This window comes from Astyanax mexicanus, chromosome 9 (genome assembly GCF_023375975.1).
Source record: "Astyanax mexicanus isolate ESR-SI-001 chromosome 9, AstMex3_surface, whole genome shotgun sequence".
NCBI classification, from domain to species: domain Eukaryota; kingdom Metazoa; phylum Chordata; class Actinopteri; order Characiformes; family Acestrorhamphidae; genus Astyanax; species Astyanax mexicanus.
This window is the reverse complement of record NC_064416.1, coordinates 23626731-23652500: the sequence shown is the minus strand read 5'-3', so window position 1 is coordinate 23652500 and position 25770 is coordinate 23626731. Positions and strand designations below refer to the sequence as shown.

Genomic DNA, 25770 nt, shown 5'->3' with positions numbered 1-25770 from the left:
TGATGTATTGTTTAAAGTAATGCTCTTTATTTTCTACAGAGAGTTCAGAGTGAATTGAAGAGAGATTCACATGTTGCACAGAGAGACCTTTCAAGAAAAAATGTGCAGGATTTTGTAATTAACTGAATATTTGTTAATAGATTCATTGATTAGTAAATTAATTAAATCATAATTATAAATATCATAAATTTTCATTACTCAATTTTTTAACTTTAAAAAATAAAAACACAAAAAACAAAGCAGAGTATTTTTCCATATAAACAGAACTACATATTAGGGATAAAGCCCAGACTCTAAGCTAACATTTTTTTTTAGTTCAGAAATGAACCAAAAAAAATATAAATCGTTTTAATTATCAACAATAAGAATAAAAACATTCAGAACATTTGCATCATTTGCTTGGAGAACATAAACGTTTGAACGAATCCCATGTACGCTTTTATTTTATGCCCACTTGTGTTCCTTATAAGTCCACCTATATTTTAATATGTTGTTGGCCTAATTCAGTGAAACACTGATGAAGGGAGGTGCCTACCTGATGACCCCTGTGAAGAACTTGTGGCGTAGTGGATGATTTAGTATATTTGTGATGAGCAGGTTAGGTGTTTTGTTTTTGTGTCAAATGTTGCTGATCAGACCATAAATGACCACCACAACTTAGATGTTAGGTGGAGCAGGATACCAGTGTCGTGCAGGTGAGTGAGTATGAGAGTAGTGTATAGGGGAAGGGAATGGGGGGCTCTGTGTGTAACACCAGATGTTAGATGCAGGATTATCATCTTCCTGTGTTATGGTACCAATCTGATAAAAGTATGAAATGTCAGCAGGTACACTAATCAACTGTTGTAGTATCTAAACTCCTTTTATTATTTAAATACTTATTTAATTTATTCATTTTCACAAAGCTGTAGATTAAAGTGTGGCTCATGTAGCAAGCAAGTCTTCAGGCAAGTTTTATCACAATTCTGTTTTTATTCCTTAAACTTGTTCCTGTACATCAATTATGCACTGAGCGCTGATTAACAGATTTACCTCTATTAGAGTGCTCTTCAGAATTTGTAAAGATCACGTTCAAAAGTTCAAGGCATCACTGATGGAGCCTGCCATGTGCATCCTAAATGTGCATATACAGTGATTCATATACTGGCATGTTAAAAATGTACATTGTGAACAGCAGTGCCAAGAGTATATCTTTGTATTTCTGTTTCTAACTCAGTCCAGACTGTTTATGTTGTTCTGTTTAAAACCTACTGGCTAATTCATAAGAAATGAGCTAGTGGGCTTAGTAGAGCACTGCAGGAAATGAAGCATTTTCTGTAATTATCCACAGAAATCATTAATAAACACTAATTGGTTACTGATGGTTGCAGGCCATATTAAAACAAAAAAAACTTCCTCTAAATTGTAAATACACACATACAGATAATTTGACACAAAGTATAGTTTACATAAAGAGACAGTAATTGATCATTTGACTCTTGATGTAAAATTCAAATTTTGGGCACCCCTGACTAAAACAATGCTGATACTGTGAACCAATAAATTAGTAGAAGATTAACTGATCTTTTAAAGGCATAAAGATAAAATAAAACATTTATTTCAACAATTTAAAAAAGATCAGCTTTTTTATTTCTGTCTAGTAGAATTCAGACATTTTAGAGTGCTTAAATAAAAAGTGATAGGCACAACTTTGGGCACCCAAGAGAGGTCTCAGACCTTAATTAGCTTGCAGGAAAGGTCGGGCAATGCAAATGATTTTAATTTGCATATTATATATGTGTTTATACATTCTCATTCATTGTTTCTTCTGAAAAAAAGGGTATAAAACGAACGCAAGTATCCTGCTTTTGTTGGAGTAACAGTCCGTACTGTCTAGTGAAAGCTTTCTATAGCATTTATGCTAGAATACTGGAGGGAGTGCTGTGAGGATTTGATTGCATTCTGTAAAAGGTTAATGTTAGAAAGGTTAGGGGGTTTGAATGATCACCAACTCACCTCAGAAGTACTGGATGAAGAACCTTCACTGCTCCACAGCTAAATACTGGTGGGCTTTATACCCTTCTATGCCACACTTGGCATTAGGTGATGTGTCCTTCTGCTAGGGGAAAATTTACAAGAAATCCCCCAATGGATGTCTGCTCTTACAGAAAATAAACAACCACCTGACACCTAACTTTACATTATTAAACTAATCATTAAAAACAAAAATGTGTTTTTGAAGATCATTGCAGTATTGCAAAACTATTAAAATATAAAATATTGCAATAGAATACAAAATCAATATTTTCTTGCACCCCTAATCTTAAGCACACCTTAGTAATATAAAGGGGGTTTTGCCCAAACATTTTACAGAACCTGGAGAAATAAGTGAAAATCTCCCTTAGCAAGTTTTCACAGACCCTTGATACTTGCCTCTAGGGTTGTAAATAAGTGCTGACCATGCAGATTACTGTATTGGCATGAAGCTGCTGATATGACCTGTATCACAGTAGAGGAGTTACGATTCAATATATCACATCCACAAATGTGAGGAAAAACTGGTGGTTCGAATCCCTGTCACATAACTTGCCACCAGCTGCCAGAGCCCTGAGAGAGCACAATTGTCCTTGCTCTCTCTGGGTGGGTAGATGGTGCCCTTTCCCCTCATCACTCCTAGGAGGATGTCGATCAGCACAGGGCGTCTGTAAGCTGATGTATCAGAAATGAGTCGCTGCGCTTTCCTCCGAGTGTGCTGGCTACTCTATAATGCTACATCAGCAGCAGTTATAGGAGATAGGCCAAAGAAAGCTAAGTAAAAGAAGTTTACTTTTTATCCAATCAGAACAGTGGGATCTGAAGACAAGTGTACAACACTACTCTCCAAAAGTCAGAGTTTAAACACAACACTGAAGCCAATTAACTTATACTAAAAAAAATATTAATATTGCGTGTTTGAAAATCAATACAGTATTGCAAAACTAAATACTGCATTGCGCCAATGCACCAATATTTTCTACACCCTTATTGCAGAGTTTCCAAGGTTTAGCTTTTGGCTTTTATCTTGCTTAAAATATTAAAGAAATGTGTCATCTTTTACTGCATGCCTTTTCGAAATTCCCCTTAATTTCCATTTTATATATTCATAATAAATGTATGTGAATGTATTGAGATCTTTTCTTAATGAGGTATGAAAAAACTTTATTCATGTCATACTGAAAGAATTGTAACCACTATATTCTTCTTTCTTCATCTGTCTCAGAACCCACAGTGAGTGTTCTGCAGGGACCCAATGGCCTGGCGACAGGATTCTCCCAGAACCCATACGACCTGCCGCGGAACAGCCACATCCCCAGCCACTACGACATCCTTCCCATGCGCCACAGCCCCCCACACACCCCTCCACCACCAGACAGCCCGCCCAGCTCCCTACTGTAGAGCCCAGGCCTCAGTCTACCTCCAGTCCAGAGTATGACCACTACCACGCGACTCTGCAGGACCTTCTCCTCGTTTTTTTTTTGTTTGTTTTTATGTTTTTTGGAAATATCATCAGGTCTTTCTGTCTTACACTCGTACAACACAGATGCATGACTAGATGCAAATAGCGCCTGGACATTAATAACATGGCAGTATTCCCAAACTGCAACACTGCACCAGATTTGTGTGTGTGTGTTTACACTGACAACAGAGAAAGATACTACCGTGTGAATGAATGAACACACCTTTCTTTCCAGTAGTTTTCTGGACACAGGGATTCAGTTATGTCCACGGAACGCTGAATGAAGAAAGAGGAAAGAAATAATCCGTAAATAAATTGTATATATTGAAGCATTGAAGAGGACATGCTCTCGTCTCGCTCAGATCCAGGACAGAAGCGGTGTCTTCATCAATGGGAGGGATCTTCATGGGAGTTTTTATGTATATAGTATCAGTGCTGCACTTCTGGATGGCTCAAAGAAGCTGTAATCATCCAGCTATCTGCTCCAACTGTCAGACAATGACTGACCCAAACCATCCTCTCTGGAGCCAAGGAGAACTATCTGCCCCAGATGCAGCATCACTGGTAACCTTGACCATTCACTAGTTAAAGAGGGCTCCAAAAGCCCTTAGTGACAAAGCATGGTTAAATAGTAAGTAGTTCTTATTGTAAAAAGACCATTACACACAAACACGCACACACACATACAAAAGAGTTTTTAAGAACATTCATTTTTGATAACACTATACTATATGAGACTTTACAAGACTTTAAAACCACATTCATGAGGTATTTTAAAACCTACAGGGGAATAAAAAATATATATATATATAAAAAAAAGATAAACACATTACTGTAGCTCGATATAACCTGTGCAATGTCACTAATGGTACTAGTCAAGTGTCAACCTGCTGTTTCATACAAAATACTTTATGGATGGTTATATTTCAAGTTAGCAGGTGTAATGTCATGTGAATATGTGATTAAGTCTTTAAACTATAGTGTTAAGTTTGGGTTTTTTCTGTTAAAACATATACCGATAAAACATATTTTGCCTTTCTTATTTCTCTGTTTGTATTTTAAAAAGGCCAGTTGGTTGGATCTTAAGGGAAGTTTTTTTTTTGTTTTTGTATTTATGTATTTATGGTGTATTTATTTGTAATTTATTTGCGCAAGTGATGATTTTGTTATTTTTTTTTCTATTGTAAAAGTTGAAACAAAAATTCAAGAGCATGAACAAAATGATACCAAGTGACGCTTAATTATTTTCATGTTTATGTGATTGTGCCATTTGTGCGACGCAGGTTAGCTCTCATGTCTAAGTAGATGCATCACAGCAAGCAAAGACCATCTACATATCACATATTACATCACATCACAGACATCATGTTTCCAGTTTCTTGGTTCTGAAGTCAAGTTTGGTAGTTCTGCTTTTGTATTTTAAGTTGAGCTGAGTTTCAAAATGTAGCTGCATCCACCCCCTCACTTAAGCAATAACATACTGACAATCACACAACAGGACAACAGTGAAGTTTAACCCTCCCCCTCCCCCCAACTACACACACACAAACCCACTCACAGCCAGACAGTGTTCTTACACACACAGGCTCGTGTGGACTGTTTATAAACCCATCATTTGGTTTCATCCTCGTCATTCAAATGCTGCTTGGTGTTTTCTTACAAAACTGAAAATAAAGCTTCTGGGGAACGAGTCTGATTTGACAGCAGCCTTCACATGTCTGACGTGTGGTCCATTTGTAAACGCATTAACCAACTAATCACCTCTACTACTATCATTTCTACTGTAAATGGTTTAGTTCTCCTTTCATGAAGCGTAACCACTTCTGCTTTTCTTCACCATTTTAGGGAACTGAAATTGTGAGACAGTTGAGCAGTTAATAATTGATGAATAAGCCATGATGAAAAAAGAAGACAAAAAAAACATGAGCATTCTAAACATAAAGAAAAACACATCAGTCAGGCCATCACACATATTCTATATCACTTGTGCAACCATTCTTTTATTTTGCACTTTGAAATTGGAATTACAGTGGAGAGAGTAATAGTATAATTATAATAATAATAATAATAATAAAAAAACAAAAACAAAAGAAATCACAGTACAGCGCAGACAAAAAAATGTTTGAGGCAATATGTGAAAGATAACCGACAGTCAGAACATCAATATCCAGGTAAACTAATAAAAAGACACAACAGCTATGTGCAGCGCTTAGGCTGGGCCTAGCCGTGCCATCTGTACCCACACATCATTGGCACTGCCCATCGTGCTTCTACCAGTCAGTCACTAAATCAGATTCAGGGTCCCTGGGGCCGGTCTGGAGGAGGGCCCAAACACCTATACAGACAGAATGCAGAGTTAGACTGGAGATATGTAGAGATATATACGTGATGTGGCCTTGTCTTCACAACAGTAACTAGATGATGACTATTTTAAACTGCAGTATTGCTAATACTCATGTTCATACTGAGCAGGGTGTAACAGGCTTTGTGAATGATGTGGAAGTATAAGAGGCTCACATCTCTACACTTCACTCATGGCAGTCTGCACTATTCATTCTGATTCTGCATTATTACACCAGCTACTACAGCTTGGGAAGGACATAAAGTGGAATTTCACCAATTAGGTTTCATTCAGAGAGGTTTGATGGGAAACAGAAACTAAACAAATAGAACAGTTAGTATGACTGACACAGATTTTTCCTGATGGAAAATTGTGTTTTTAACTGTTTGTTTTACTTTTTGTTTTAATGTTCAACTAAATATAATGTCACTGTCATGCAAAAAGCTTGTCACAAAATGGCAATTTTACAGGTATTTTAGTGGAAGTTGTTTAAAAACATTTTCATTTTAAGCCATTTTGGAGCATTTATATTGGTCCATTCACCATGAAATGTTAATACAAAGTAAGAAACAACTTCCAGATTCCAAGATGGAGACAAATGTTTTTTGCGACAGCAGTGGTAGCAGTGTAATGTTCATGGAATGAAATGTGAGGAAGAGTGAGATGAGGACGGAAAGAGTTTACTGTTTATGTAATTTACAATACAATAATAGGGGGTCACAGGAAAAGTCAGAACTGTTTACAGTGGCGGTGTTTTGAACCAGACATCTGAATAATTAAAAAAATAATAATAATAATTGGCCTATAACACATACACAGTGACATGCCTGTCCCATTAAAGCTAAATAATGCTGCAATAATCTGTATTGAATGTGGAGTTGGCTTGTCTGGTCACACAGACAATTCTATTCGGACACCAGATGTCAGCGCTGTTTACTGTGGATGGTAATGCCTTATATGATGTATTCCAGGTAAGCACGTGACACTATGAATTGAGGAATGTTAAAATGCTTGCCCACACAACTTCAAAAATGGTATATTCCATTAATCTTGTACCCACCATCAGCACTTGCTCCAACAACTTTTACAGGCATGGGCCTTCCCAAGCCACCCCCTGAGGTAATAGTTCATAATCAATTTACATACCGCTGTACCATGACATTTGGCATGTCAGCGTAGATGTTAAGAATTGTTAAATGTATCTAAATACAATAGTATTTTACCACTATTGTCTAAATATCAGTATAATGGTTATTTCAGAAATTAAATGGAATGACTGACCAACCAACAATGTGTGTGTTGTATTCATGGACTCATGTGTCCACTGGTTCCTATTACCACCACTGTAAAGAAATCTGAGCCAGCATGCTCCTCCACAATGCACCATTTCCCATCAAACCACTTTGTTTATATCTGATGACTGAATTATGCAGAAATTAATAAACGTTTTTAAATAGTTGGAACGCCTCTTTAAAGGAGAAACACGGTGAGAAATAAACTTGGCGTGCAGTGAAACATAATAACGAGCGGGACATTTTGTCAAATAGCTCAGCTTACTTAACCCCCAGTATTCTGAAATACATAGCTTTTAGTCAATCATCCCATCAGGCTTACAATGCTAGCAGTAGGGGCATAGTGCTACCCATGCAAAGTAAGCACTATTTTTACACCATTAACAAACTCCACACTTCATTGGTAGAATTTTGAGGAGTCTGACATTTAAAAATCACGAGGCACTGAGAACTTTAAAAGTGCACAGGTAGTTTTATTCAAAGGACCGGGGCCGCCATCTTGAAATAAGGTCATAAAGTCGTCTGACAAGCTCAAATGTATGGGTAGGGAACAGATTGCAAAATTAATTCTGTGGAAATTTTTTTGGCTGTTGCTAAAAATATTTCTATAATATTCAAGCATGTCCACAGAATTGCATGGGCAACAATATGCCCCATATCGCTAGCATTATAAGCCTGTTGGGAGCATCTGCTAAAAGAGCTGTATTTTGAAATTCTGGGTGAAAACAAAATTGGGCTATTCAACAAATGTTGTTGTCGTTATCATGTTTCACTACACCCCACACTGCGTTAAGCACCCCTAGCCATGAAGAGCAATTACTCTGTCCTTCTGTTTCACTAATGATTAAGTTAAGAACGTGTAGCAACACTTCTAGTGGTGTAGGCTGAGTAGCTGATGTGCTCTGAGGTCATTTGGTGCAACCACAATATACCATGCATTACAATTCCAGCCCATACTACAATTTTCTACACAAATCACACACATGCGCGCGCACGCACACATACACACACACAGGCGCTCAGTCAAACACACACACACACACACAATACTATTCCTCAGACAGCTACGATGCACAAAACTGCTGCAGAATATGGCCATGGCCACATCTGCTGACTCAAGGAATGCTTGATTTTACAATCACAACAAGATTATACAGGGCTACAATACATTATACATTCGAAATTTATGCTGATCATGTTCCATAGACATCGCGCACTGCCTTACGTTTCAAGAATCTTATATTATAATGGGCACAATAATAGGCTAAGAAATATGTTGGCTACCACAGAATAAATACTTGTTAAACTTCTAAAGAATGAATTAACTGTAGTGTGAGTTAGTTTGTGGTGTTTGGTGCAAAGATACAGGAAAGCTGCAGTTAACAGTTTACAATCCTCACGTTTAATGTACGTTTATGTATTTGGTGTATGTGTGTGGTGGTCAGATGAGAAGAATACAATATATCACTCCTGCTTTTTCTTACTCCAACTACAAAAAGCGTGGGGGCGCGGCTAAGTTACTAAGAATGAGGTCATGTGCCATATGGTCTTCATATGAAGTCTATCAAGGTAAGTCAATTACAGATAATCTGATAGTGTTTTTCTAAGAGTAATAGCATAGTCATACGGGTGCTCTCAAAATGAAATGAACAAATATTTACTATCAATGCACTGACCATTAGAAAAGCCTTTTTCAGTCTTTTTTCTTTTTTAACCACAGATTCAACCTGCTAGGATCACAGATATTGCGTATGTTGGGTAAAATCTGAGATCTCATCAAAGGACAGGAAATATCCAGGAGGAAAAAAAAAACAGGGCAGCATTACACCAGATAGTATGAATGCTGCTATTATAGCACTACAGAAAATCATGTGATGAAGGTCTCGCAGCACTGCTGTGCAGAGCGAGAGAACTGCGTTAAACTACACTCCCCCCTCCAACAGTGGGAGCACATGCGCAAAAAACTGGAGGCGTCCCCGTGTGACATTCCGTTGAGAAAGGCACTAGAACCACTACTACTCTACCCCACGAGAAGATGCAAGAGAAGCACAGGATGAGTGGAAGCCATGGAATTCATGAAAGCAGCAGTAGCAGCTTCAGCAGCAGGAGAAGAAAGAGGAAGATGAGCTGTGGCTCAAACGTCAAGTCTTCTTTCTGCTCTCTACCACTTCTTCTGATGCCAATGATATAAAGCATGCAAGCATATTCTGCCACAGGAGCCCCCACAAACAATCATGGTGACTGAGAAGCAAAGCTACTGCCCATATATACGTGTATATAGTCAGCATGGAAATGTCAGCATGTGACAAGTGCGCTTAAGCTAGCATCTTAGCATCTAAGCAATCTTAAGCAAATCTTAAGTTTACATGCAAGATGATGAAGGCTATACACTTAAAACGCAGCCACGGCCAAAGGACAAAGAAGTCAGCGGCCTCCGGGACTGAGCGCTAGTCTAACACATCCTAACAGAGATGATTTCTCTTCATCTCTCTACGTCACAAAACTGCGATACGGCTACACCTCTGATCTGACTCTGTGGGCCGCTAGCCCTGCCGCAGCCTCAGCCACGAACATGAGGAGGTGGCTGCTTAAAACCAAGACCAACACGAACAGAACCTTGCCCCCTTTTTGCAAATGAAACAATACATTAAGACATTTCTGTGAACATCAGCATGACTGATTATTAAAATTCTGCAATATAAAAGTCTAACATGGCAGAAAAAAAGAAAAAAAAAATGTTAAGCTTAGTCCAGAGCGCAGGTGGTGACCCTTTTGAGATCCGAGGTTTAGAAACACAGCTTCTGTGCTCAAGCCATGTCGGGCCGTGCAGCTGTGTCTCGGAACCAAAGCAGTCTTTAAGAAGTGGTGGGGGAAGAGGGTGTTGGGAAGAAGGGGGGAAGTGTATGTGTGAGAGAGAGTGTGTATTTGTGTTCGTGTTTGTGTGTGTGTGTCTCTTCTGTGTGTGTGTGAGAGAGAAGGAGAGAAGATGAGGCAGAGGAGGGGAGGGAGTGGGGGCATCTGCAGGTGGGCTGGGAGAAGGAGGGTCATGGAGGGGGCTAGATGCTCTGGCAACACTGCATCTTTGGTTTATTCTCAGTGGGCTGCACCTGGATGGACACCACGTTGTTGCTAGGTGACATGTCGTTGTCCCGGCGGTCCGACATCTGCTTCTGGGACACGATGCGGTAGATTTCTGTGGAATTAAGATGAGATTTGAATACCATTGCTCAGTTACTGACCTGAAACTTAAGGTAAAAGGAGAGGTTGGGGGAGTGTGTGGGGAGGGGGGGCTCTCAAAACATAGGAGCAGTGTTCTGGGATTGATTTATTTAGTTCTTCGAGATACAGATAAATCAGCATATGCATAAGCAAACAAGCCCCAAGATCAGCGGTCCAGTTTGGAGATGTTTTGTTAATGGAGATTCTGGACTCATTAGGCTTTTTTTAAATTACCCAAGCTCATTAAAACCTCACAGTACACCTAAGGTAACGCAATTATTGTGTTATATCTGATGCCCTTTTAAAAATTCATAATTGGAGTTCACATTCACTTTGCGGAAAGGACATTAAGGCTAGCTTCACTAACAGAGCAGCAACACAAGCAGGAAGCTTTTTATTACAGTCACGTCAGGCTAGAGGAACTCTGAGGACCCACCCCAGCAAGGCCAGGCCTTTGATTAGTCATTCATAAGGATATGGCCTTTAGCCAAAAGCCAATCACTTCCACTTTCTTTCTCTGCCTTTCTCTCTCTAACACATACACATTTACACTTTTGGCTTTCCTTAGGCCGTGTCAATTTGTTTTTTTTTTTACCTCGGACTTCTATGTCCTCTATTGCTAATGTACATCATTATTTGTAAGTCGCTTTGGATAAAAGCGTCCACTAAATGCTATGTAATGTAATGTAACGTTTACAATCTTGCCTGTATGTACTTCTACTCATCAACTTTCCCTCCCCCCTGTTTTGTTTACCCGTCACCCTTTATAAAAGGATTTAGCCTTAACCTGACACTACAGATAAGGAGCCAAATGGACATGCCAGCACCTTCCACATTAAAAGCCCACTCACCAGTCAGGATGGTCTGAAAGGCAGTCTCCACATTAGTGGAATCCAGAGCAGACGTCTCAAGGAAAGACAGCCCATTCTTCTCTGCAGACACAAGGAACATTCATTCACTAAGATAGCATCTCACGGTCACAGTTATCTAGCCCCAAAAGAACACAAAGCTGCCCCCCCCCCACCGTTTCAATTAATACTAGCCTTCACCCTGACTTTTTGGCAATGTTTCTAATAACTCCAAAAAAATGACATTATAAACAAGGTCATACTAGAAAAGGTTGTGTACTAGCAGGCCTACATCCAGCTCTACTTCCAAACACACATCTCTAACCTGCGAATGCACGAGCCTCATCAGTGGGCACGGCCCGGAGGTGGCGCAGGTCGCTCTTGTTGCCAACCAGCATGATGACGATGTTGCTGTCGGCGTGATCTCTCAGCTCCTTCAGCCAACGCTCCACGTTCTCATAGGTCAGATGCTTTGCAATGTCGTAGACTAGCAGAGCACCCACAGCTCCACGATAATACCTTCAAACCAAACATATAGAGCAATCAAAAAGATCATATAACCCACTCTGGAGTGTTTTTTTTTATGTTTTGAAAATGAAAGGCTGTCTGTGGAAGAACAAATGAAATGTACAACAGAATCTGCAACAAAGAACCGTCTCAAAGTTTCTGTGAGAGTGGTGTGCATCTTACGCTGAGGTGATGGCTCTGTAGCGCTCCTGTCCAGCTGTGTCCCATATCTGGGCTTTTACAGTCTTTCCATCCACCTGAATGCTGCGCGTAGCAAACTCCACTCCAATGGTGCTTTTGCTCTCCAGATTGAACTCATTCCGGGTAAAACGGGACAGAAGGTTACTCTTACCCACACCAGAGTCTCCAATGAGGACCACTTTAAAAAAAGAAAAAAAGAAAAAAAAAAACATACAAATGATTCAAATGTTTACTTTACAACCAGGTAAGCATTGGTATATATATTTGCATGCTTCGGTGCCCTTCCAAAAAATAACTACATAATCAACCATTTATTTAGGAGAAATCAGTTATTACTTCATTTCTTTTAATTTGGCCTTTATTAAGCTTACTTTTTTTATTCACAAAGGTACTTTAAGGAGAAATTGATGATTTATGGGTTGTGGGCAGAACTCCCAAAATCAGCTCAGGGGCACTGAAAGGAATTCCCCCAAATTTTGAAGCATCCACAACAGATTAATGGCAGAAACTGTAAAAACGGTAAGATGTAAAAAGGCTGGTACACACATTAGTTTTAATGATTAACACACCCCCACTGCCACCCTCCTCTAGCCTTACATAAACACAAATAGATGGCCCAGTTTTGTTTTGCTTTTTAAATACACACACATATGCAAACCCACCCAGAAGACCATTGTGACCAATCATCTAACGTTCACAGTGTGATCCTCGTCCCCGTGGCTCAGACCACAACTCTTGTTTTTGCTTCCAACACATTACCATGGACAACTGATTGTTTACTTGCTGTTTAATACAGAGATCCCACCAACTGTTATTGTAACCACACAAACACGATTATTTACTATAACACTAAACTTATGGCTTTCAGGTTATGGTTAACTGCTGTGTGTGTGTTCAGGATAAATTTCCCTAGCATGGGACACCTTAGCGCAGTTCTGCTCTGATAAACAGAATTCAAATTCTTTAAACAGGCTGCAATGTATTTCTTGTAAATAAAATAATTCTGGTGTGTTGAGTAGGAGTAGCATAGTCATGCAGGACAAATACTAAAATAGCTATAGTCATGCAAAAATATGAAGAGGGTTATGAATTGTAATAAAGAACAGCTATCTATAGGATTTTACTATTCTTCAGAATCCTTTGTATATTTTTAATAAACAGTCAAGTAAAACCATATATGTTATATCAAAACAGTAATTTTCCTGATAAATGAAAAAAAGTTTTAATGATAGTAAAAAGTAAAATGTAAAAATATTTTTATTCCAAGTGGGGATGGGCTAGGTGACAATACATTATGAAACCAGGAAACAATTTTCTCAATATGTAATTGTAAATATCATCAGTGATAGACCAACAACCAGCATGTTTTATTACAAACAGTGTAATTACTCATGTTTAAATGGATGAATTGGGGCCTATTTTAAATACATCACTGTCTTAAACATACCTACGTGTTTTAAGAATTTGCTGCTATTGTTTCATATTGTCAGCATGTCAGAGATGTTTTAAGTAATGGGTACAGGCACACAAATTTATTATATTGTTCAGCTTTACAAACAAAGTTATTTAAAAGCATTTCTATTGGTCTATTTATCATGACAATTTAACTCAAAGTAAATAAAAACTGGCCTATTCAATTGCATATATACAAATATACTTTGGATATACTCTTGCATATGCATATATACTCTTGAAAAAATGAGACCACTTTAAAGTGATCAGTTTCTTTGGATTTTACCAAACTGAAAACCTATCGAATATAATCAAGAGGAAGACGGATGATTACAAGCCATCAAACCAAACTGACCTGCTTGAATGTTTAAACCAGGAGTGGCATAAAGTTATCCAACAGCAGTGTGTAAGACTGGTGGAGGAGAATATGCCAGGATGCATAAAAGCTGTGATTAAAATCAGGGTAATTCCATCAAATGTTTATTTCTGAACTCTTAAAACTTCATGAATATGAACTTGTTTTCTTTGCATTATTTGAGATCTGAAAGCTCTTTTTTATTTTCTGCAAGTAATTGCTCTAAATGACATTTTTTTTGGAATTTGGGAGAAATTTTATCAGTATTTGATAGAATAAATCAACAATTTTCATTTTACTTAAACATATACCTATAAATAACAAAATCAGGGAAGCTGATTCGGAAACTTAAGTGCTCTCAATTTTTTTCCAGAGTTGTAGTTAACTAGTGTATTTACATGAATGTGTGCAATTTAGGCCCTTTTAACACTGACACATATATTGCCCACATTTTTATTGAAGCGCAGAAAACACCGACTAGGGTTGTCGTCAAGAGTACTGATATGTCCATCATTTCTTTAATGAGAAAGATAGCGGCATTTTAGTGAGATTTTATAGGATTTTACAGTAGCAACACAACAAAAAAGGCATTGGATACGCTGTCCGCTTAAAGCTAACTCGCTAATTACTGGAGGTCAGTCAGATATCTAGCTAACTTAGCTAACCTAGCTGTCTATAAAAAAATTTAAATCGTAAGTTATATTACATCTAACAAAAAAATGAAGGTGTTTAAACTAATTGTGGACTGACAACGGCTGTCTTTGTCATAAGCTCACACTGTAACGCTAGGGAACATGCAGGGAAGCAACCAGCGCCCCTCAATAACAATGATTAGCAAAGAGAGCGGATAGCTAACCTAGTTAGGAAGCCCATAACAGTGTCCGTTTAGCTAATCTACAGTAAGCTAGCTTAGGTGTTCTCCCTTTATCAGACAAGTCAGCATTAGCTAGCTACATGTTGACACAATAGCTGTCAACTAGTTAAACTAACAACTATCTAGGCTATTTTCTTCGTACAATCTTAGCTAAGCTAGGTTAGCTCCCTAGCTGGCTTGTCTATGTTAGCTTGCTAGCTCCAGCGCTTCCGCTGCCTGACTCGGAGTCTCCTGTAAGGTGTGGTGCTGGTCAATGTTTGGATGGAGTTCAAATCGCCAGCGAAACGTTAGCTACAACATAAGCGCCCCCACTGCGGCTCTACACATTCAGCTAGTTAAGCAATAACTACAGAGCTAGCGCAAGGCTGGCTGAGTTAATCTACTTTACATACAGTGACCTAAAAACTGGCTATTCACCACACCTACACTCACACTAATAACCACCATTCTCAACGATGTTCGCTTGTCACTGATGTTATTTTAACAGTAAGCGAGCTACATGCTAGCTAGCATTGCTAAGATTGCTACATGGAAACGGATAGCTAACACGGTTAGCTAACGCTAGCTGTGCTAAGAAACGTTAACCTACAGCTCCTGCCGTTCCTACATACTCTATAGCTCTTTCACTGGTCAGCTAACTAACACGGTAACACGACATTTACACATTACACACACTTAAAACTGTTTTTACCTTTAAATAAGTAGTCATATTCGTCGTCTCTTGTCCCCATCTTGAGCTAAATAAAGGTTAAACCGTGGTGGATGATAAACACTCAGCTAGTCTCAGTGGCCGCGGCCAGCTCTGTCCTCCGCGCTGCTGCACTGCAGTCAGACTGTGTGATTAAGCGGTAGCCATGCTAACCAGTTAGCACAGCGAACAAGCCTCATACAGCGTCCAAAACAATCGCCGCGATTTCAAAATAAAAGTCTCCACTATGGTCAAGCTAGTTCTAACCATTCTCGAGTGCTGTTTTTTCACTGACAGGCCTGGCACAACTGTTTATTTATTGTTCTAGCTTTATTGTTCTAGAAATAAATAATAAACGATAATATTATCATTTTAACACCGTTTTAACTCACTGGTATAATAATTAAATAATATAGCAGCAAGCACGCTAATGCAATTAACTTTACACCATTTTAAAATAAAGAACAATCTGTTGGTATGTACGTTAATTAGCTATTAACATTCAAAATATCCTAAAAATTAAAACCAATAAAATAATACCACTGCTTTAAACAAAGTCAACACACTGTCACATTCATATTAATTTGTTCTCATTGCAATATGGAAGAGTGGGGTAAGTTGTGCCAGATTTTACTTTGATTTCTTTTCCATCTGTCTTTTTTTCTCTCCATTTATTGTTTTAATGACATTTTGCATATACCTCACCAACTAACAAATGGATTTCCCCTTCTGCACATCTTTTACTGCTCTGACCATGTCCTATGTAGGAGTGGAAGCCCTGCCTTTCCTCCTCTTATAACTGCATGGCCTATAATTGTTTATTTATATTTTTGGTTTAAAATCAAGAATGTCACATAGTTTTAGTGATCGAATGTAAGAAAACAATGTACAATTACAAAAATATGTTTACTTTTGCACAATTCACTCAAACCACATCATTTTGGAAAAAAAATGCATCATTCAGCAGTTTTGAGCTAACATCATGCCAGCTGTATAGACTCATGATGTAGCATACCAAAGCATTAAAGCATTTGGAAAATGTTTTCATACTTTTCTATAACTGTTTAAACACATCAATAAAAAAAACTTTCACCATAGAAATTTTACTTTGAAAGAAAAAGGACACTTTTTTAAGTTACATGCTTACTTCTCATGCAAAGAGGCTCTCTTTGCAGAATGAGTAAAATGTCTGACTCTTCAAAAATATATGGTCATATAACACGTCTTCTATGGTTCCTAAGAAACCTATATTGAACAGTATGTCAATAACAATAATTGTGCATCCCTGTCCTTCTCTTATGTATTTTGTGTTTGAATAGTGGCTAAATGGACAATATGCTTTTCTTTAACCTCAATAACGTTAAATTGTTGTTTTGTACACAGTGATAATAGAGTATGTCATTATCATCTGCATCAAATTCTGACACTCAGCCAGTGTTTTCATGTGGGGCTCACCTGTAACATTGACTAGGGGGTTTCAAAGAGGGCATGAGCTCTCAGTGGGTTTTTACCTGTACTTTTACTGGGAAAACACAATTGAGCTTCTCAAATGAGCCTCATCAATACAGACCATCTTAATCTCACATGGGTCCCTTCTAGGCCCCACATGCAGTGTACAATCCAGAGAGGGCCCTTTTCCCTTTCTTGTCTCATTACTGACATTCATATGGGGCCATCATTAAAACACATGGACAAAAGTGCCTGTACAGGCCCCACATGCACATGTTATCCGTGAAACCATTACACCTCTGTAAAAAAAAACATGGGTGTTAACCTGCCTGTCTTGTTTGATATGCACACCTATGGTGCTTAACCTTTACATATGTGTACAGATAAAATATTATCACTAAATCATCATGCCCTGATCTACACCTGTTTCAACTACCTCTGTATAATTCAATCAATCAAGACAAAAAAGAAAAACAAAGGGTCCACTAAGGGTCAATTAATTAAGTAAAAACAGATTATACTATAAATACAAATAGATTGAGAATAAGAGATAATCTGGATCTTTATAGAGTTTATGGTAAAATAAGTCATGGGTCTAATGTTGCTATGCAGTAGTTATTGTGTTCACTGAAAACTGAATAAAAAAACCCAAAATATATATTTGGCGCAAAAGTAATGTATTTCGTGATCTGTCATAGGGAGGGTTTACCATCAGATTTAACGATTTCATTAATCATTCACTATGGGTCTTTTACTTTGGAAAATCGAGTGCGTCCCAATAAATTACGAATACTAGCTTTATTAAGCTATATAATTCTAAAATTAACTAAATTAAATGGCACACGTGTTGCCAGTATACCAGTGTAAAACAACAAATAGCAAATGGACCTGCTTGTGTTACATTTTTGAGTATCTTGTGAAGCAGCTGGTTCTCAGCGGTTCCATGGTGTAATGGTTAGCACTCTGGACTCTGAATCCAGCGATCCGAGTTCAAATCTCGGTGGAACCTGCCCATTCTTTTCTTTGCCAAACACGTGGCTGCAGAAACTGAAGAAAACGGTTGTGATGTCATGCAGTGTTTCCCAACCGAGACTAATTTATGTTTATTCCCTAAAAGTTCTGTTTCCCAACTACAGGCCTGCAGTTCACCAGCTGCGAATGATTTCCCTGAACTTCTGAGTCATAGCATTAGCTAACTTACCAAATCAACGTGAATCAAATGTGTTAGAACAGGACATTGTGACACACTGATATAAAGAATCTGATAGCTACATAAACTACGAGAATAAACTGTCAAAAGAACAATTTAACTCACATATTAGATAAGACAAAACTGATAAACCAGTAACAAACTTTGGTTTATGAAGTCTCTGTGACTTCATATTTTTTTATAGTATTGTGGTAACCTAGATATTTCAGGCTGGTTGAACAAACCAAAGACTGTATATAAGTTAATCCAGATAATTACCTACTCTATATGAATAAGCCCCAACGCAAATTAATTAAGTTTAATACCTGGCCAAAATATTGTTTACATATTACATATGTAGCAGCAAAATTATTTGCCCCCCTCTTCAAAATCACTGTGGATTTAAATGTAACTTGGAATGTACTTAAAGAATATAGTATTAAAAATAATCCCATTAGGCTACTATGGTTAAGATGACTGTATATATATATCATAGTTGTTTATTTTGTAATACAAAAAAATTAAATTTAATGTCCCACTGATTATATATATATATATATATATATATATATATATATATATATATATATATATATATATATATATATATATATATATATCAGTGGGACATTAAATTTCATTTTTTTGTATTACAACATAAACAACTATGATATATAACAAACAAATCATTCTCTTAGGTCAATAGTTATCTCTGTGAAGTTTTGGCTTTAGTTTAACTGTTCATTACATCGCCTCTTAACATTTTTGTTCTCTGGGCTCTATGGGCTCTATGGGCAAGAATTTGATTATTATGTATTTAGGCGTGTCAGCGCAGTTCTTCTGACTGACCACATGGGAGCAGCATTTCTCCAGCAAAGCAGAACATCTCGTTCTTCATTAATATTCTACAGGAATTGCTTTAAACTACTCCACTTGTTGTTTTATATATGTATATGCCTTTTTTAGAATACATAATTCTTCAATACGTTATTATATTGGTCTGGGGTCATTGTAAGACCATCGACTGATTATAGCCCATTACAGTATGCCTCTTAGAAATAACAACAACATCATGCTACAGAATAGCAGATCCTTCTATTATTATCTATTATAAACTTCATGTGGCCACATCCATTTTCTAAATATACATTTTCTAAATATACTGACAGACAGACAGATAGTTACATTCAATTCCTTTAAAATCGTCTTCAAAATCGTATAGTCTGGTCAGTGAACTCGGCACCCGGGATGCCCATAGCTTCATCCGAGGTACAGTGACGTCTGTCTGTGGCTGGCGGTCACGTGTGCGGAGAGCAGGTTTATGGTGGGCGCCTGCGCAGGAGCTCGAGCGCATCCCTGAATCGTTTAGCGGAGAGAGTGAGAGAGGAGCGGCTGCTGCTGCTGCCGCTGCTGGGAAAGGCGTTTCTCACACACCGGGGTTTTCTTATACATTTTCTCTTCTGTTTGTTTATCGATATGGAAAATAAAACGTCCGTGTTTTACCAGAGATAATAACAGTTGGAGCTGGAGCAGAATAACGGGCTGAGCTTCAATGAACTGACCGTTAGAGCGCCTATATAAACCGTAAGTGTTTTTTTAAACGTAACGCTTCGTTTTACAGCTAAAATGGTAGCGATACCGAGCTAGTTAACCTAGATTAGCGTTCAGTAAAATGTTTATTTAATGTTAAAAGGATACGTAGGAGTGAAATGTGTGGAAATAGCGCTTGGTTAGGTTAATGTATCTGTAACGTGCTCCGCTGCTGCTGATGGGCTGGTTTGTTTTGCCCACACTGCTTTTGCCTTGTGTTGATGATGTCCAGCCGCCAAGGCCTCTCTGTGACAGCGCAATTAAGCGGGCTACAGCGACACTGATGTCTATATATTAACTATTTAGGCATTTAATGTTTAATAAAACATTTTGCTATCTAGCAGTATATATTGTACTATAGTCTACGACGCGTTTGGGCTTTTTAATTGCTGCTGCATTCAACCCAATCATTTTATTATGACTCAATTAAGCTAACAAACCTAACATATTAAAGCTAAATAACTATCTCTTTCCCAACTAAATATAAACCAAATATACAGCTAACTACAGGGATATTGGCTGCTTGACTAGCTTCATTAATGTAACAACAAATGGAGATTAGTTAATTCAATACCCGTGGGATATTAGCTAGTAAAAAACCCAGGGAGCCAATATCTCTGTAGTTTTCTCTATATTTTGCTTATATATTTTAGGAGAATATATAAGCTTAATATACAACAAACTACAGGGATATTCTATACTTAACTAGCTATTATCTATATTAGTCATATGCTTTAAATGCTTTGCTCTTTGCAGAAAAAGACAAATGGCTAAAACAATAAAAAAGATGCAGAGCTTTCAGACTTCAAATAAAACAAGTATACTTATGTTTTTTATACTTACTTAAATTTTAAGAGTTCAAAAATCAATATTTGGTGGAATAACCTTGGTTTTTAATCACAGTTTTCATGCATCTTGGCATGTTCTCCTCCACCAGTCTTACACACTGCTTTTGGATAACTTTATGCCACTTGTGGTGCAAACATATAAGCAGTTTAGCTTGGTTTGATGGCTTGTGATCATCCATCTTCATCTTGATTATATTCCAAATGTTTTCAATTTGGTAAAATGAAAGAAACTCATCCTTTCTTAAGTATTTTTTTTCCAGACCTGTATATATATTCATTAGCATGGTGTGGTGCACATCAGTGTGGGCAGTTTATTTGAGCAGACCTAAGGCTCTCTAATGGATGAAGAGGGAGTAAAATCCTCCCTTTTATGTTCATATTTGATGCCATTGAATCGATTTTCAGCTTTCCTAATGAATCTTCAACCTTAAAATCCTCGCTTTTATATAACTAGCTAGCACTGGAAAAGGCCAGTGGGGTGTTTTGAGTTCTGCAGATAAATTCAAAGTTTAAAGTCAGTAGATGAAAAGGGTGAAATAAGGCTCTCTCAAGTAATCTGTCAGCTACATGCCTCCTGCTGATTTGTTTCTGACCCCAATAGTAAGATGAAATTATGCTAACTTTCTGAGAATTTTTTAGTTTTTTGTAGTTTTAGTAATTAGGCCTGTCATAATAATTACATTATAAACTCATCGTACAATAAATGGACGTGACCTCAATAATGTTAGATAATTGTGATATTTTTTATTGTGTTTATTTGTATGTTTGTTAACATACAAATAAACAGTGTAACAGCATTTTAGCTAGTCTTACAATGACCAATGGTTCCATAAATGCTAATCTATTATTTATTATTTATTTAAAAATTGTTGGCATTCAAAGGATATAATTGCTTTTGTATGCTATTTTATTATTACTGTCAATATATGTCATTTGCATTTAGATGATTTTAAAATGACTAATAATATATATCAATATATATATCGTCCACAAAATATTCTTATTGTGACAGGCCTGTTGATAATGTAATGTACAAAGCACATTTTTTGGGGGTAATATTGAAACTAGTGCATTTGCATATGAAATCAGTTAACGTTCCTAAATGACAGCATCTCTGTCTGAGTTTGTGTAAGACTTAATTGACAGGCCACCGCACCCAAGTGAGTATAGTACTGTATTAGCTTACATTGTTTTTGATTTTTGTGGTCAGGTTTGCAAGCCTACACTGACAGGGCAGGGCAGCTTGCCTGAAGGCTGGGTGTAAGGCTTATTGAGTTGACTTACTGGTAAAGCCCAGCCATATCTGGAACTTGTCATGTTGTTTTATTGCCCTTTTATTGTCATAAACGATTTCTCCAAATACAGGAATACCGGATGTCCTACAGGCATATTTCAAGCAAAACCGGTTTGGTTTTTCATGTGTTTATTTAGAGACGTAATGTCTGTAAACCTTTGAACGTGAGCTGAGCATGTGGATAGAGCTCAAAACAGATTAGAAATCTCGCCAGGTGGAAAACTTCGACCTCACATTACTGGTGGATGTAAGAACTCCTGTAAGCCAACCTGGTGTCCTGGACAAAACATTTTGGGATAGGAATAGCTAGCCTGCCTCCTCCTTTCCTAAGTATGCGGATGTCTGCTTGTCTCGCCATGGTGCAGAGGAGTCAGATGTCCACCTCTGTGGCTTAAGCAGGACCAGATGCTTGGCCAAGTGCCAGTGTTAGTTCCCGCTTCCTGCATTCCCCCCTTGGCCTCCCGCTACTCCAGAGCTTTGCATTAGCAGGAACCTCCCTCGTGCAGACAGCCCTGGCCATGGGCAACTGAGCCCGGCTCCTGAACAGCTGCATGAGATCAGGCTCATTGTTTTTGACAGACCCTTGAATTGGCTTATCCTCAGCCTCCTTAGAGCCACAGGCTGGTGAAAGAAGGGCAGCACTTATCTCGCCAGCAGCCACGAGGATGGCTCCCAGAGGCCTAAGATAAACAGTATGGCAATTGGAAGATGGCACACTGTTGCACCATGCTAGAAAGACCATTGTTCAGGGAGAAAAGCTTTATTTTTCACACTGGGTGAATTTAGGGCTTTAAGGCCATGGTGTGTAAGCAGTTCTACTCGATTGCAGATGCCACTCTGTGTTATTTGCTCTACTGCCCTTATTTAGGTCTGAGATTGCTTGTTTAAGAGACATGTTTGCCCTAATTCTTCATCTGATATGATTTATAATTCCGGTAGTAAAAAGTTGTACAGTGTGGTTATCTAATTCCCATCTCCAAAGCTGAGCCAGCAGAATTACATTGAGTTATTATTTCCCCAGAAGAAGTGATTCATTTGTATCCTGCCAATTTAAAGTGAAAAGGGAACCACTGTACAAATTAGAGTTGCACGGTGTACCGAAGGTTCGATTCTTTTTCGATACTACGTCATCACAAACGATTCGGTTCTTTAGCGTTCGATGCTTTCGATACTGTATATAGCCCAGTCACTAGCTTCAAATGAGTCAAGTAGGCGCGATTTGATTCAGTTCATAAGAAAACTGATTCACACCGCAGCAGTCGGTGTGGCAGGATTCAGATAAACTTAGTGTTCTGAACAAATGAATCGATTCACGCGCAAGCCAGCAGAGCAGCAGCGAGTGTAGAATGGCGACGGCTAAAATAACAGATGTCTCTCGTCCGCGACTTGTGGACAAAACGGGCGCGAGGAGTGAAGTGTGGGAAAATAGTCTGAGATGTAGGCATCTGTTTTTTATTTATATTTTTATTTTTAAATAAAATAACGAAAACTGAAAGTGAAACTAAACTACTTTATTTATTAGCGCTGTTTTCACTCCCGCAGTTGTACAGCGGGGGGTGTTGTGCCGATTCTGTCCGCGAAGCGGGAGTCGGATTCAGTAGCGGATTCGGCACAAGCGCGGCTGCACCTCGCGGTCCGCGGTGTTAGTTGTAAGCGCTCGCGCTAGCCGCAAAATACGACAGAAAACACTGAGGGAGCTGCAGACTTATGTGTGGGACTAGAATATGAGCACGAGAAGATAAAACAGAACCTTTACCTGTGAGTAGCTCACATCAGAACACGCAAATCTCTCTCTCTCTCACTTTCGCTGTGTCTCTTTCTCTGTCTCTCTCTCTCTCTCTCTGTCTCTCTCTGTCTCTCTCTCGTGAACGCCTCCGGGTTTGACCTGCAGCACTGTGTTTGGCTGTTCTTAAAAATCATTTTAATTAAATAATAGTTCTATGCTTCTATGTTACAGTGTTATTTAACATAATTCTGATCATATTTCGCTCATTCATTTAGCAGACAAGCACCCTGATCTCTACAAAGAGCTGAGAAGTCGACAGGTTAGTGGAGTTAGTCAAGATACACTCTGTAGCTTTACTAAGATTTACTAGCGACTGCTAGGAGAGGAGTGTGCAGGAGTTTTGTTTTGGACCCGTGGTTTTCTCTATTTCTCCATTATCCCATTGGCTGTGAAACATGAACTCAAGATGTTCACGTTTTCGCGTTTCCATCGCAAATCTGTGGTCAGGCACGTAGCCTGCTTGATCGTTACACTGAACATGGGCTTATTAAAAACGGTAAACGGTTGATTAATAAAACGGAGCAGTGAGTGTTAAAATGAACATAACATTGTAATGTTCTTCTGTCTCTTTATTTTCCTTATTCAGAACTTAACTTCTGCCCGCCCGTCAGGTTCACATAGTCAGGCTACCATTACCTCTGGTTTAGTTTTAGTTTTTAGGAAGTGGAAGTAGATAATTATGTTATAGTTAAGGTTATAATAACGAAACTTGTTTTTTTGTTCAAATGTTTCATTTTAGAATCAAAGCGTTTGCACCGATTGTTCAGTGTTCAATCCAGTTCAGTCAAAAATAAACATTTTATGTTCAGATATTTTTATTGTTTTTTTTTTCTTCCAAGTATCGTTTTGGTATCGAGAATCGTGATACTACAGTTGGTATCGGTATCGAAGTCAAAATTTTGGTATCGTGACAACCCTAGTACAAATTAGCTTGAGGTTAGTTCTCCTGGTCTTCAGTTCCTTAGAGACTGTCAGGAAACCAGTCATCGTTTGAGCAGAAGAGATCTCTCTTTCTTAATCAGTGACCCAAGGAGGCAGTGTCTGCTCACGCACTCCGTGTTATACTTACGCAAGTTCCTCGTGGCAGGATTTCCGCTGCGTGGGACCCGTACCGACTCTGTGATGAAAGCAGTGCTTCCAGTTATATTTCCGGACATTCCTCCTTTTCTGTACAATGTTGCCATGGTGTTTTTCAGTCAAGACTTTGCTTCCTGTTGGTGCTTGCCCGTTTTTGTCAAGACATGTCTGATGATGGATGAGTCAGGTTTAGCAGTTTTCTTAAGTGGATCAGATAAAACTGCTGTGTTCTTCAGGGCGTTCCTTGACTCCAACGGCCATATATGGTTGTCATATTGTTGTCTCAGGTCTCTTTCAATATATATAATTGGAATTAATAATTGAACATTTATGTAAAAAGCTTTCTTTAAGTACAGTGTCATAAACTTTAACATAAACATTGTCAATAAACTTTAAAATGTCTTTAGTTGTTAGCTATTCATTATATTGAACATTCTTATTTTCCCCCATTCTTACAGGTTGCACCGTCATTGTTTAAGCTTTATTTCTTTTTTAAGCCTTGGATGTAATTTTCTCATTTCTCAGCAGAACAGAAAACAATGAACATTTGCTCCATTTTATTATTTTTTCCCCCCACTATCGTTGCCATGGTGAGGATTATAATTTCGCTGTGCTTGCTGCCAGTCTCAGCGGATGGCGTGGTTGCTGGACCGGGAGATTATGTCTATATATAATTCTAAATCTCTCACGTAACATGTGACACATCTGCTGTGTTTTAGGTCCATATTTTTTAGTGGAGTTTTCTGCAGCCTGTGGCCTGTTGCACAGGTGTGGGTGGATCTGGGAACCGAGATGTTTGATAGTGGGCGGCCTCGTGTCTGTTGCGCAGAGAGAGAGAGAGAAAGAGAGAGAGAGAGAGAGAGAGTGCTATCAGAAATGATGTTGTTTTGCATCTTAATCGCTAGTTATTTTATGTGAAAACATAGAAGGCAAAGGCAAAAAGGATTGAGGAACATTTATTTTTTGGAGCTAGAGGGGCTGCAGAGGGAGCATGTTCTTGTTCTAGATGTGTCTCTAGCCTCAAGGTTTTATAAGGATGAGAGGGATTAGGGGTTTAGTGCCTCCGTTTAATCTCAGAGTCTAGATTACACTATTAAAAGCAGCTATTTTTGTCACTATCCTCAAAATATTTTACTGAATAAAACAAATAGAGCTTTATTTACACCTCTTCCAGCAAGCTAGTTTCTTAAAATAAACCTAAGAGGAAGTCCTTGGTCATCATGACGGAGCTAGTCAGTAGGTCAGTTTTGCTTCTTAAGCTCTTAAGCTCTGTCTCGTGACTCTG

The 25770-nt window shown here is 38.3% G+C and overlaps 3 protein-coding genes and 1 non-coding gene across 7 annotated transcripts in view; 3 read left to right on the top strand and 1 right to left on the bottom strand.

Annotated features, from left to right (window-relative positions):
* The window catches only part of megf11 (multiple EGF-like-domains 11), a 194379-nt gene extending 189191 nt beyond the window's left edge, over window positions 1-5188 (top strand). For all 3 annotated transcript variants that reach the window (XM_022679668.2, XM_022679667.2, XM_015605777.3), the window contains one exon: window positions 3239-5188. In XM_022679668.2, the coding sequence (XP_022535389.2) occupies window positions 3239-3414 (176 nt within the window). In that variant the 3' untranslated portion in view covers window positions 3415-5188. The remainder of the gene's footprint in view (window positions 1-3238) is intronic.
* A 260-nt stretch (window positions 5189-5448) lies between these two features.
* rab11a (RAB11a, member RAS oncogene family) lies at window positions 5449-15434 on the bottom strand. The gene is made up of 6 exons (XM_007249158.4): window positions 15256-15434; window positions 11866-12061; window positions 11501-11694; window positions 11179-11259; window positions 10216-10301; window positions 5449-5810 (listed from the first exon to the last, which is right to left on the bottom strand). The coding sequence occupies exons 1-6, from the start codon at window positions 15293-15295 to the stop codon at window positions 5760-5762; spliced, it is 648 nt and encodes a 215-aa protein (XP_007249220.2). The 5' UTR covers window positions 15296-15434; the 3' UTR covers window positions 5449-5759.
* A 2204-nt stretch (window positions 15435-17638) lies between these two features.
* On the top strand, window positions 17639-17710 carry trnaq-cug (transfer RNA glutamine (anticodon CUG)). Its single transcript has one exon. It is a non-coding gene; the product is annotated as a tRNA-Gln (tRNA).
* Window positions 17711-19248: 1538 nt separating this feature from the next.
* The window catches only part of dennd4a (DENN/MADD domain containing 4A), a 34949-nt gene continuing 28427 nt past the window's right edge, over window positions 19249-25770 (top strand). The window contains exon 1 of one of the 2 annotated variants that reach the window (XM_007249159.4): window positions 19249-19474. The gene's annotated coding sequence lies outside the window, so the exon portion shown is untranslated. The remainder of the gene's footprint in view (window positions 19475-25770) is intronic. The other variant, XM_007249160.4, reaches the window with a different exon arrangement.

Bases quoted from the DNA above. Each gene is read 5' to 3' on its own strand.
- rab11a (XM_007249158.4), bottom strand. From the start codon at position 15,295: ATGGGGACAAGAGACGACGAATATGACTACTTATTTAAAG. The intron at 12,062-15,255 runs GTAAAAACAGTT...CTTTTTTTAAAG, and splicing joins ATATGACTACTTATTTAAAG to TGGTCCTCATTGGAGACTCT. The intron at 11,695-11,865 runs GTAAGATGCACA...TTTGGTTTGAAG, and splicing joins TACAGAGCCATCACCTCAGC to GTATTATCGTGGAGCTGTGG.